The sequence below is a fragment of the Protobothrops mucrosquamatus genome, unplaced genomic scaffold, assembly GCF_001527695.2.
Source record: "Protobothrops mucrosquamatus isolate PMUCROS unplaced genomic scaffold, P.Mucros_1.0 scaffold772, whole genome shotgun sequence".
Lineage (NCBI taxonomy): Eukaryota > Metazoa > Chordata > Lepidosauria > Squamata > Viperidae > Protobothrops > Protobothrops mucrosquamatus.
The window spans coordinates 129601-142796 of NW_015387040.1; the positions used below are offsets into that span (position 1 = coordinate 129601).

Consider the following 13196-nt stretch of genomic DNA (forward strand, 5'->3'; position numbering starts at 1 on the left):
GGTGAAGGAAAGAAGGAAGGAAGGGAAATGGGAAAGAGGGAGGGAAGGCAGGCAGGCACCTGCCACAGTCGCATCCCCCTCCACCAGAGACCCACGGATTCCCCCCCACAGGCACCCTACAACCTGAGTGATCAGCTGGCCATGCCCCCCCGCCATTGATCACATGACCCTGGGACACTGAACGTCATAAGTATGAATCAGTTGCCAAGCATCCAAATGTAAATCACAAGACCCTGGGGATGCTGCAACAGTCATAAGTGTGAAAAATGGTCATAATTTGCTTGTAACTTCAAACAGTCACTAAGTGAATTGTTGTAAGTCAAGGACTACCTGTACTTTCTCATTTTTTTTCTTTTTTTGGGGGGGGGGGTCAAGTTTTTGATACCTTGTTTGCGAGTGGTGGTACTCGGATATTGCCTTATCCGAAAAGTGGTACAATGGGTGAAAAGGTTGAAAAGCCCTGCTCTAAGGAGCCCCCCCTCTGTGCAATCTCTCTGAGGGGAGACAAGTAGTTTCTGTAGATCGTCTCTCCTGTGCCTGACCCATTCACTCCCTTGCAAAATGGAGAGTTTGGAGAGGAAAGGATTACAAGAGAGTAAGCAGGCACACAGTGTGGAATACACTGGGCTGTTTGCATGGTACACTCACAGCTGTCAGCATGTAAATGTGGACATTGGTTATAAAGTTATTTATTTTTTTCAGCACCATTGTAACCTTGAACGGCCGCTGAACAAGGCAGGGGGTAATGGGATGGATCTATCAAGTCTGTCTTATTCACCCTAAAAACAATACAGTTAAATAGCCCTTAATGAAGAATTGATTTATCTGATGAAGGCTATTTTACTATACACTTGAAATATTATTCATTTGATAATATTTCAGCCATTTATCTGCATTTTATCCTACCTGGTTAAGATTAGTTAACATAAATCCATATTCTCAGGACTGGTTAAGGAATATAATTTTATAATCAGTAGATTTCAAGTTGGCAGATATGTACATATTTTTAAACTTTTCTAATTGAAAGATGTATTAAACTCTGCTGGCTTTAGCTCATATAAAATCAGTTGTTTAACTGAACAATTCCAGATTTACATCTAAATTACTTTATTCCATTTTGCCTAGAATATTTAAAATACATAAAAATATTTTTTTCTGTTCAGCTTTTAGTTTGGATGCTGAGCAACCAGATTATGATTTGGATTCAGAAGATGAGGCCTTTGTGAATAAGCTGAAGAAAAAAATAGATATTTCTCCTTTGCAGTTTGAAGAAATGATAGATCAGCTTGAAAAAGGAAGTGGTCAGCAGGTATAGTATTGTTTCAAATTTGAAATTGTTTTAAGTGTATAAATATATAAAACTGACATACTTGGATTCTTCCTTTAGCCAGTCAGCCTGCAGGAAGCCAAGCTACTCTTGAAGGAAGATGATGAACTGATTAGAGAAATATACGAGTACTGGATTAAAAAGAGAAAAATCTGTAGAGGTCCCTCTCTTATCTCAGCAGTGAAACAGGAGAAGCATGATGGTTCCAGCACAAATGATCCTTACGTTGCATTTAGAAGGCGAACAGAAAAGATGCAAACTCGAAAAGTGAGTATTCATGTTTGTGTGTGTGTGTGTGTGTGTGTGTGTACAGGCTATTTCTCCGTTCTTGTTGCATCTACAGACTGCTGTCCAGGGCCCTTTTTAAAGTGACCCAGATTCTTTTACAGAAGGAGTGACTATTAACCCTCCCCACCCATGACAATGCTAGCAAAGCTCTTTATGGATAATAATCACTCTTGTTCACTTGGAGTCAGAAGCCAGTTGGATGGAGTCCAGAGAAGTGTGAGGCTGATGTGTTGCAAGGTTTCCTGAGAAAGAGTTTGCACATGTTGATCCTGTGGAATTGGGTAGTTTTTGGTGAGATGAGTTTGACCTTTCCTCATTTGGCTTGTGCATGCTGCCGATGGGGAGATGGGTCAAGCCATGGTACATAGTTGTGGGATATCTTTGAAAGGGGCATTTGTACATCCTTTCCTTAAGGGGCTAACATTTAACCCAACTGCACTGGACAGCTATCACTCAGTCTACAACTTTCCCCTCTTAGGGAAGTTGTTGATAAGGTGGTTGTTTGACATCTACAAAGGACTCAGAAATAGATTATCTGGACTCTTTTCTGTCAGGTTTTAGGCCTGGGAAATAGCACTGATCATATTTATTTATGCTTTATAGTAGAGGCATGACCCTATAGTATCCCTCTAGACCAGGGCTTTTCAACCGGTGGTACGAATACCACTAGTGGTACGCGACCACCTGGCTGGTGGTACGCGGCGTCGCCTTCCTCCCCCCCCCCGCGGCGTCGCCTTCCTCACCCCCCTCCTTCCCAGCTCACTTGCTTGTTGAAATTGAAAACATGCTGCTTGGCGACGGCCTGCAGGAACCCTACTGAGGGCGTGTGAAGAGCGCAGGTGCAGAGCAAGGCCCTCCCCTCCCCAGGGACTCGTGCAGGATCCGTGTCGCCCTTCCCCCCCTCTTCTTACTTCAGAAGCAAGCGCGAGCCTGAAGGGTACAGAGCCATCCACTCGCAGGTAGCTGAGACCGCTTGTGTCGCGGCCCTGAGCGCCAACCTCACAACCGCCCCCTCATTTTCCCCCTTTTCTCTCTCTCTCTCTCTCTCTCTCTGTGTTGCGGCCTCACTCTCTTCCATTTTCTTTTCCTCTCTCCCCCTCCCACGAGCTTGCGATACTCCTCACGGCCCTCACGTTGCCTCCTGGGGCTCGAGTCTTTTCCCCCTCTCCTCTTCCCGAGGTGCCCGGCTTTACGGAGGGGAAAGCAAAGCGGCCAGACGGCGTGTGCCCTCCCGGAGGACTCATCCCGTGGCAGCAGGTGGGAATCGAGGCCCATGTTTGTTTTGCTGATGCTGATCAGAACGGTGACTTGGCCGGCCATGGGCGGGGGGGGGCTGCTCCAGGCTCGCTGAGCGCAGCTCTTCACTCCCGATACTGATTGAACTGGCCACAATGGTGCCGCACACTCAGTAGCCACCCCTCAAGCGCCACCCCCTGCCCGGCACTCATTGGCCACTACGCGCTGCCTGTCGGGCGCAGCGCGGTCTCATCGGGCCGCGGTAGCAGCTTGAGGCGATCGCCGGCGCCTCGTTGGCTCAGGCCGCCCGCCCGTGATAGGCATCTGATGGTGACTCGGGAGACAGCTGTGGGCGGGGGGGGCTGCTCCCTTGCTCCGGGCTCGCTGAGCTCCGTTCCCGATACCGATCGAACATTCCAATGCCCGCACGCTGGGAAACTGATCCGGGCACCGCAGCAGAAGCCGCAAGCTGTGGGGGATCCCTGCCGCCACCGCCGGAGCTGGCTACAACGGAGCGCCAGCCAGCTGCTTCAACCAGGAGCCAGCGGCCTCCTCGGGATGCCCCGCCCATCGGTGACGTTGCCGCACCGCGTTCTGTGATGCGAGGGAATCCCCGCCGGAGCCGGCCACAATGGAGCGCCGGCCAGCTGCTGTAACCAGGCGCTGGCAGGCCGTCCTGGGGTGTGCTAGAGTCCCGCATGCCGCCCGGTAGGCTGCCGCCGGCTGTTCCTCCTGCATGGCGTTTTTGGCGGCCGGCTGCATGCTTCGGCGGCCGGCTGCGTGGTTCTCCAGCAAGTGTAGGAATGTAGAATCCACGGATGGCTTTTAGAAGTCCTCTAGCCCAATTAGACCAACAAAGTTGCCACGCCCCTTCAGGGTCTGACCATGCCCCAGTTTCTTTTGGTCTCAGCCCTGAAGAGACGTGGAATTTTGGCTCCCGAATTAGTGTTCAGGTAGTAGACTTCCATCCGTGGATTCTTCACCTTCCTTGTGGGGGGGGGGAAACTAATTCAGCTCTGCACAGCGCTGTACTGATTCTCCCTTCCTTCCCAGGCAAGCCCTTGCTGACATTTAGCTGATCGTCACGATCGTGAGGCGATCGCTAACCCTCCCCCCCCCCCTTTTGACGTAGCATTGTCAATCTTCGTTCTTTACTAAAGGACTTTTCTTACCTTTCCGATCTGCCTGCCTTCCTTCCAAATTGATCGGATCACCTCTAACGGCTGTTTCTCACCTAAAGAGAGGAGAGAATATTCAATTCTCCCTGACTCGGATCGTCGTGGCCGCCATTTTGGGCCTCCGCGCGATCGCACCCTCCACCAAATTGCTTGGGGAGACGTTTAGGAAATATTGCAAGGGGCTTCTTCTTCTAATCAATCTCTCTTCGAACGACAGCCTTGTGCGGGGGCATAGGGGCTCCTATTTCCCCCTGTTGGGACTGAAGAACATTTAACTCCAATTAATTCGGATCATCGCGGCCGCCATATTGGGCCTCCGCGCGATCACACCTCTCACCAATTTATTTGGGGGAACGTTTGGGCAATTATGCAAAGGGCCCTTTCTCCAGCAGGGATGGTGTAGAGTCCACAGAATGGGTTAATTCAGTCTTCCTGCTCAGCAGTCTAAGACAAAAAAACTTTGCCACGCCTCTCTCTGGGTGTGTCTTCCCAGTTTTTGTCTTAGTCTCGAGCTCAGCAGACCTTTTTTTGCAAGGCTCCCTGGCTAGGCCAGATTAAATTTATTTTTTGCTTCAATTGGATTTATTTAAAATTGAAATTCTAGGAATTTGACAAACTAATTGGCTACTTCTAAAGAATTTTCCTATTCTGTGAGACAGGGACTCTGTCTCTTTTTCCCTGCTGCCTCTCGGGGCTTGAAGGCGGGAGGCTGCTGGCTCCGTTCGAGGGCGAGTCGAACGGCAAGCCTCCGCGATTCCGAGGCTCAGCTAGGCAGCTGAGATCAAGCTGCAGGGGACTTTGGAGCTTATTCCATTGTGTGGAGGTCGCGGGTGAAGCTCCCGGCCTTCGGATCGCTGAAGCGGCTCTGCCTTCACCGCAGGGGGTTCTTTGAATCGTTTCTCGCTTCCAGCCTCACTTCGGATCGCAGCAGCTGCTGCGCTTCAAAAACGCAAGTTCCTGGGACCAGGGGGGGGGAAAGTAAGGAAGGAATCCTTGCCTGCCCCTAGGCTACTTTCCAGGGTCTTCAAGTTTCCCTCGCTCCTGATTTGGCGAGGCCGAATTCTCACGGCTGCCATTTTGAACCGCATGGTCTCAGCGAGGGCGCCTTTTCACCGGACCACGTGGCTGACGCCATTTTGTAGGCCGAGTCTTATTTATTCTGCTTTGCCTGTTCTGCGGGGATAGTATATTGGTTCACGTGACGGAAGTCATTTAGCAGGCCTCGTGATAAAAAAATTTTTTTTTAAATAAAATAAAATAAAAAATAGATTATACTTGTTCAAGTAAAGAGTTGTATACAAGGGCCACGTGGCGGACGCCATTTTGAAGGCCTACTTGATTTTCTCTACTGTATCCGTGTATTGCCAGAGTGCCTTGGTCTGTGAACAGGCCTGTTTAGGGGGGAAAGTACTTGTCTCATAGTCACCGCAGGTGCTGTGAACTTTACGTGTAATTCGTGATTGGGACTTGACTGCATTGCACAGCTCAAGGTATTCATTCTGAGTTTATATCTAAGGAGAGGAGTGAAGAGTTTCCTGTTTGACCACCTGTTCCTATTAGTCAGTGACCTTTAGTCACAGGGCCTGTACAGGCAGTATTAGAACGCTGTCTGGCTGCTCTTGCCATTGTTAGCTGTTCAGAGCGAGGATCGGTTTTCCATGTCTGGCTGCGTAATCTGCGTGTTAATTTTCCCCCACCTCTGGGTACGACTGCCTAGGAGTACCCAGACTACAATGGCAGACAGTTCCTCGCCCCAGGCAACTCACACCAGTGTCCCCCCTGCGCAAACAAAACGCAGATCAGAGGAAGTAGCAGTGGAGGGAAAAAAGAAAAAAGCTAAAACCAAACATTTATGTTTGATACTCAGCTGTACATCTCCACCCCAGGCCACCCCAATGATGCCCTTGACGTGATGGCCCGGTGCCTGGAGGCCGTACGGGTCTGGATGGGGAGAAACAGACTCAGGCTCAACCCTTCCAAGACTGAGTGGCTGTGGTTGCCGGCGCCCCGGCATAGTCAGCTGACTCCGTCGCTGACTATGGGGGGCGAAATTTTGGCCCCCTCGGAGAGGGTGCGCAATCTGGGTGTCCTCCTGGATCCACGGCTGACACTAGAAGACCAGCTGACGGCCGTGGCCAGGGGGGCGTTCTACCGGGTACGCCTGGTTTACCAGTTGCGGCCTTTTCTGGACCGGGACGCCTTGCGCACAGTCACCCACGCTCTTGTCACCTCCCGCCTGGNCAAGTTAGCAGGACTGGCCTAAGGGTTATTTTAATTTGGTTTTAAAATAATTTAAAATGAATTTTCGGTTTTAGAGTAATGTTTCATTTTAATTGGCATGTTGAGTTTGGCATTTTTGTATTTGTGTATTTGTTTTTGAATGGTTGTAAGCCGCCCTGAGTCCGCAGGGAGAAGGGCGGGGTAGAAATATAATTAATAAATAAATAATAAAAATAAATTTAATTACAAAGGAAGTGTCTAAAACAGCCGAGCGAGAGGCCTCGAGGAGGCACCTAGCATTGGAAAGAGAATTCTCTAAGGCACAGAGGCTGAGGTCCACTGGGGCTGAATTGGTTTCCCCCTCCCCATTGGACGCCCCTTCGCTAGAACCTCATTTTGCATCATCACAGGATGATCCACTATCTCTGTCTCCTCAGGGGGAAACTGAGCAGGTTGGTCCTCATCATTCCTCCTCCTCTTCTCCGTCCCAGCAAGCGCCATTGAGCAGACGTGTCCCAACTGGGGTTGGGGCCAGCTCCAGGGATCAAGAGGAAATGTGGTCCCAGAGTCAATTCCAGGCCTTTATGCATCATGCATTCAAGCAGTTTATGGCATCTGCCGGCCGAGACCAGGAACAGTCACATTCCTCCCCTACTACACCCGCTCCACCTCCCCAGGAGGGGCAGTATATAGGGCCTCGTTCTGATGTTTCAGAGACTTCATCGCAGGTAGGGGAGGGGGGATCATTCGACATAGAGGCAACTGACAACATATTGTCAGAGGATGAGGAACCAGCTCCTGAGCAGGTGACATCCTCAGGTCTATTTGATCCTTCCATATTCTGGTCCATCCTATTAAAGGCCATAGCCACGGTTAAACTCACCTCGGCTCACGAGGAGACACCTTCTACCTCCTCTAATCAAGAGACCAACCCTCTGTTTGCAGAAAAGGTCAAGGAGGAGCCTCAGATCCCATGTCCTTCGGTGTTTAGGACCACGGTGGAAAAGCAGTGGTCGTCACTAGCTTCCACGCCTTCTCCAAGCAGTCTGGATAAAAAGCTCTATAATGTTTCCTCTTCCTTTGCATCTCTTTTACAAGTCCCAACTGTGGATGCCCCGTTGGCTTCTTTGTTCTCCAACACTGCTGTTCTAGGGGACATGGCAGAGTTCTTAAAGGCAGAGGATAAAAGGTTTGAGTTCTCGTGCCGCAGGGCTCACCAATCTTTGGCTTGGGCAATAAGGGCTGCCACCTCATCCTCCTTCTTCGCTCGTGGTGCGATCATGTGGCTACAGGATCTCCAGGCCCTCATTCCACCAGATCAGGTCAGAGCTCACCAAACTCTAGGCAAGATTGTAGCTGCTTCAGAGTACATTGCGGATGTTTCTCTGCATTCGGCCAGATGCTCGGCCCGATCAGTTGCTGCCATGGTGGCGTCACGCAGACTTCTCTGGTTGAAACAGTGGCGCACGGATCTAAAGGCAAAGTGGCGCCTGTCTACTTCCAGGTACAGTGGAACGAACTTATTCGGCGCTGTGCTTGACCCTCATGTCATTGAGGGCAAGGACAAGCGAAAAATCTTGGCTCACCCATCCAAAAAGTTGGATAAGCGACCCCAACTCGGTTACCGTAGGTCATCCTTTCGCTCCGGCGACTCTTGGGAGTGGAGGCAGCCCTTTCGGGCTGGGCAGTCCTGGGATTGGCCCAAAGGCTCACGGTCCTACCTTCCTAGGCAGGATCGCCAACAGGACCGCCAGGGTGGTGGAGCCAGGGGTCAGTCCCAGAACAAGCGTCCCTTCAGGGGCTCAGGCGGCCGGCCTTTCAGACGGTCCAAGTGACGCCAAGGGGGATTGCCCCATTGGGGGCCGGATGGCCCTCTTTTACGACGTCTGGGAGGGCACTACCATGGACGCCTGGGTCAGGGAGACCATAAGACACGGTCTCTCACTAGAGTTTCAATCTTTACCCCAAGATCGTTTCATACAGTGCCCGGTTTCAAACAATTATTCAAAGGCTTCTTTAGTGTCAACAGCAATCGCCCACTTATTAGACATCAAGGCCATAGAAAGGGTTCCTCCAGACCAGATAGGAACCGGATTTTATTCCATACTGTTCGTGGTCCCCAAGGCCTCAGGAGGATGGAGGGCGATACTGGATCTGAAGGGTCTAAATCGCTTCCTTATTTACAAGAACTTCAAAATGTAGACCCTAAAGTCCATCCTGGCAAGCATCAGAAAAGGGGACTTCCTCTCCTCCATCGACCTGACGGAGGCCTACCTTCACATTCCGATCCTACAGGAACACCGCAGATATCTGCGGTTTGCCTACGCACACCGGCATTACCAGTATCGGGCCCTCCCCTTCGGTCTCTCCTCAGCCCCCCGGGTCTTCACAAAGATCTTGGCCATACTGGCGGCTCATCTAAGGATGAGGCCAGTGCGAGTACAGTGTTACCTGGACGACGTACTCGTGCAGTCCAGATCCCTCCACTCAGCATAGTCAGATCTGGAAATCACAATCCGGACTCTTCAGGATCACGGTTTCTCCATAAATTTCAAGAAGAGTCACACGACTCCCACAAGACGGCTTATCCATCTAGGAGCGCTGATAGACTCAGATCTCTGCGAAGTTTATCTCTCCTCAGAGCGCCAGGTCAGCATTCGGATGCTGGCCCGGCAAGTCCGAAGGGAAAAATGGGTGCCCCTGGTGCGACTTTCACAACTCCTGGGGAAGATGGTCTCTTGCCTGGGCATCGTTCCGTGGGCCAGGCTTCACTCCAGGAGTCTCCAGTGGTTCCTCCTCCCCTTTCAGAGACGCAACATCAGTGCATCCAAAACGAAGGTCAGGGTTCCACACCTAACACGGGTTTCACTGCTTTGGTGGACTTCATCCGCCCTATCCAGAGGTACCCTTTTCAAGGAACCGAACAGGATCACCCTGACCACAGACGCCAGTCTGTTCGGTTGGGGGGCACATCTTCACAATCACTTGGCACAGGGTCGGTGGTCCAGGTCAGACCTGGTCCACAACATCAATTGGCTAGAGCTCAGGGCCATTCACCTGGCCCTTCAGGAGTTCTCACCCTTCGTGACGGGGAGGCATGTGCTGGTCCTGACGGACAACATTACGGCCAAGGCTCACATAAACAAACAGGGAGGGACCCACTCTTGGTCCCTCATGCAGGAAGCCATGGCGTTGGGACTTTGGGTGGAGTCCACTCTGAAATCCATAAGAGCGGAACACATTTCGGGAGAGGACAATCGACAGGCGGACTCCCTGAGCAGGGCCACCATAGATCATTCAGAGTGGAAACTAGATCCACTCTTGTTCAGGGAGGCAGCCCACAGGTTCGGACAACCAGTCCTAGACCTCTTTGCCTCCCCGGCCAATGCACAGATCCCCAGGTTTTTTTCCAGATTCCGGTCAGAGCGGGCGGAAGGGACGGATGCCCTCCGGAGCGTTTGGCCCAAGGGCGTGCTCTATGCCTTTCCTCCTCTCCCACTGCTCCCAGCGACTATTCGCAAAGTCCTACAAGAGCTAGCGGAGCTAATCTTAATTGCTCCATTTTGGCCGCGTCGGCCGTGGTTTGCAGATCTGGTGGATCTGTCGATCTCGCCACAGTGGAGGATCCCTCCGGACCGAATAGCTCTCAGTCAAGGGAACCTCCAACATCCGGACCCTCAGTGGCTCCAACTAGCCGCTTGGCACTTGAGCGGGAAGGTCTAACTAGGTTAGCATATTCCCCTGGGGTAATATCTGTTATCCAGGCCTCAAGGCGCCCATCAACCAACAGGATCTACAATGCCACTTGGAGAAATTTCTGCTCCTGGTGCAGGCTACAGCATCTCTCGCCGCTATCTATCACTATCCCACACATATTAGAATATTTACTTGAGGGACTAAATAGGGGCCTGTCAGTTAGCACAATACGTAGACAGGTAGCGGCATTGTCGACAGTTCTCACTTGCGAGAACCATGATTCATTGTCTCACCACCCAGCGGTTGGTGCTTTCCTTAAGGGCGCTGCTAACACAGGTCCTCCTACGATCCATCGTTACCCGTCCTGGGATTTGACCATGGTACTACAAGCGTTAACTTCTTCTCCCTTTGAACCGCTAGGTTCATGTTCCCTACACTTCCTCACCTTGAAGGTTGCCTTTTTGGTGGCTATTACATCGGCCAGGAGGATTTCAGAGCTGGCTGCTCTATCTGTCAGGAAGGATCTCTGTATGTTCCATGAGGACAGGGTGGTCCTCAGGTTGGATCCTGCATTTATTCCCAAGGTTAACACAGGTTTTCATCGTTCTCAAGAACTAGTACTCCCCAACTTCTGTCCTAACCCTTCCCATCGTCTGGAGAGAGGGTGGCACACTTTGGACGTGCGCAGGGCTCTGCGTCACTATCTTAAACGTACCTCGGCCTTCCGCAAATCGGAGGCCTTATTCATCTCTTTCCATCCTTCTACGATGGGGAGGAAGGTTTCTTCTTCCACCATCGGACGGTGGATTAGGGCCTGTATCACGAAGGCGTACGTTTCGCAGTCCCTTCCAGTTCCTTCTCAGGTCACGGCTCATTCTACGCGCAGCGCTGCGGTTTCTGCAGCCTGGTCTACCCAGGCCTCGCTTGAAGAGATTTGCAGGGCGGCGACTTGGTCGTCCCCCTCTTTCTTCATTAAACATTATAGGATTGATAGGTTTGCTGCTGCGGATGCGGCCTTTGGGAGGCGGGTTCTGCAGCAAGTTGTTGCTCCTCATGATAACCAAGCCTAGACTTCCCTCCCTTCAGGGACATGAGCGGCTTTGGTATGTCCCATTCTGTGGACTCTACACCATCCCTGCTGGAGAAAGGGGCGTTGTCTTACCTGAACGCCTTTTCTCAGCAGGATGGTGTAGAGTCCACATCCCCCCCTGTATCTCTTTAGTCTAGGCATGAGTTTTTGCCCTTTTTTTCTTTTGAACTTTTGTTTGGAGCCTTGCGTCTGGATTCTTCGCCTCGACATGTACCAAAAACTGGGAAGACAGACACCCAGAGAGAGGCGTGGCAAAGTTTTTTTGTCTTAGTCTGCTGAGCAGGAAGACTGAACTAACCCATTCTGTGGACTCTACACCATCCTGCTGAAAAAAGGCGTTCAGGTAAGACAACGCCCCTTTCTCTCTAATCGATTGGTTTTTTCTTTGTGAGGCAGCCTTACGCGGGGGTATAGGGGCTCCTATTTCCCCCGTTGGATCAGGTCATTCTGCCTCTTTTCCCTTCCCCCCCCCCCCCAACCTCTTGGCAGACGCCATTTTAGGCAGCCTCGTGGCTGACAGGGAGAGTTCCTAGGAACATTCCTACTTCAAGCTATTATTGTATTCATTTCATTAATCCTCAGTATCATACATTCCTGCCTGCTGGTCTCATTCAAATTCAGTGCATTATTTGGGCTGCTGCGGCTTGCTTGCCTGTTCTGCTGTCTGCATCTAGTGGCTTGCCAGTCGCTGTCCTAAAGGCTGCCACTAAGTGAGACACGAGGGTTCCCTATTAAATAATAATAATAATAATAATAATAATAATAATAATAATAATAATAATAATAATAATAATAATAATAATAATAATAATGTCATGTGTCTGAGTAACGAAACACTTAAAAGGACTTTCAGGCATGTTTTCTCTTAAAAGCATTTATTAAGGTTACAATACGTCAGCACAGCATGGTGGAATGCTTAGGTCTGCTTCTCTTCCGTTACGCATAACACTCCAAACATTTTCCACTCCCTTATTGTAGGGTCATGGTTCACATCTTCCAATCAACTTGGAAGATGTGATTTACTTCCGGTTTCTTTCTCCCGGGCTATCCTTATCCGGTAATATGCCTCTCTCAAGTCTAATTTAGTGAAGATACTCCCCTTAGCCAGATGGGTTAATAAGTCCTTTAGGAGGGGGAGTGGGTATTTGTTCTCCACACTTACAGCATTGAGACCCTTATAGTCCACGCAGAGACGAAGAGACCCATCTTTTTTCTCCTTGAATAACACAGGGGCTCCCACGGTACGTTCAATAAACCCCCTTGGTAGGTTTTTATTCACGTATCGCTGCATCTCCTCCATTTCGAGGGGGGACATAGCATACATTCTCGGTCGTGGGAGTTTGGCTCCCTGCACCAGTTCGATGGAGCAGTCATTGGGTCTGTGAGGGGGTAGGGCATCACATTCTTTTTCACTAAAAACCTCCGCCAGGTCCCGGTAAGGGCTCAGTTAATTGTGTGACAAAAGTCCCTCCCATCAGGGAGCCATCAGCTTGCTCAAACCTCATCGGTTTGGAAAGCTGTTTTGCCCGTATGCCCATTTTCATTGCAAACTGCCGACTAATGATGCAGCGGGTGCATCCAGTGTCAATTAGCACATTTAAGTGCATTTGTGCCCCAGACTTAGGGATTATAAGCTTGGCGGCCAATGAAAAAGACGGGATTTGTTGACTCACCATCGGATCGTTCTCCTTCATCGTCGCTGTCAAAGGAGGGTAGATCAGGGGCGGGTCCAACCGGAGTCCCAGTGTCCTCCTGTGTGAGCCGGTTAGATTTTTCTCTCGTTAGCCGCTGAGCAGGCTTCTTTCGCATTGCTGGTTCTGGTCTGCTCTGCCGTCGGGGGTAGGGGATTGGACAGGTGGCCGCTCGATGTCCTTCTTGTCCACACCGGAAACACTTGAAGGAAGGGCGTGTCGGTGGCCTGGGTCTTTCAGCCATTGTCGTAGTTGAGGGCTTTCGTGGGGATGATTGCTGTCCGGGTAGCTCTGGTTGCTGCTCGGGTTCGTGTGGGGGAGGCTTCTTATAGCGAGAGAGCTTAACGTCTAGCTTCACTGCTGTCTGGTACCACTCCTGTAGCCGATCGGGTACGTCTCGAAAGATGCAAGCCTGAGAGAGGTGATCGTCCAATCCCTCAACAAAGTATTGAACCAGGGATTGTTCGGAC

At 50.8% G+C, this 13196-nt stretch overlaps 1 protein-coding gene across 1 annotated transcript in view; it reads left to right on the forward strand.

The window, feature by feature from the left end:
• Window positions 1–13196, forward strand: part of LOC107289816 (enhancer of polycomb homolog 1) — a gene marked incomplete at its 5' end in the record, with an annotated part of 46731 nt that overhangs the window by 2604 nt on the left and 30931 nt on the right. Inside the window, 2 exon segments of the mRNA XM_015818627.1 lie at window positions 1164–1309; window positions 1388–1594. Of these exon segments, the coding sequence (XP_015674113.1) occupies window positions 1164–1309; window positions 1388–1594 (353 nt within the window).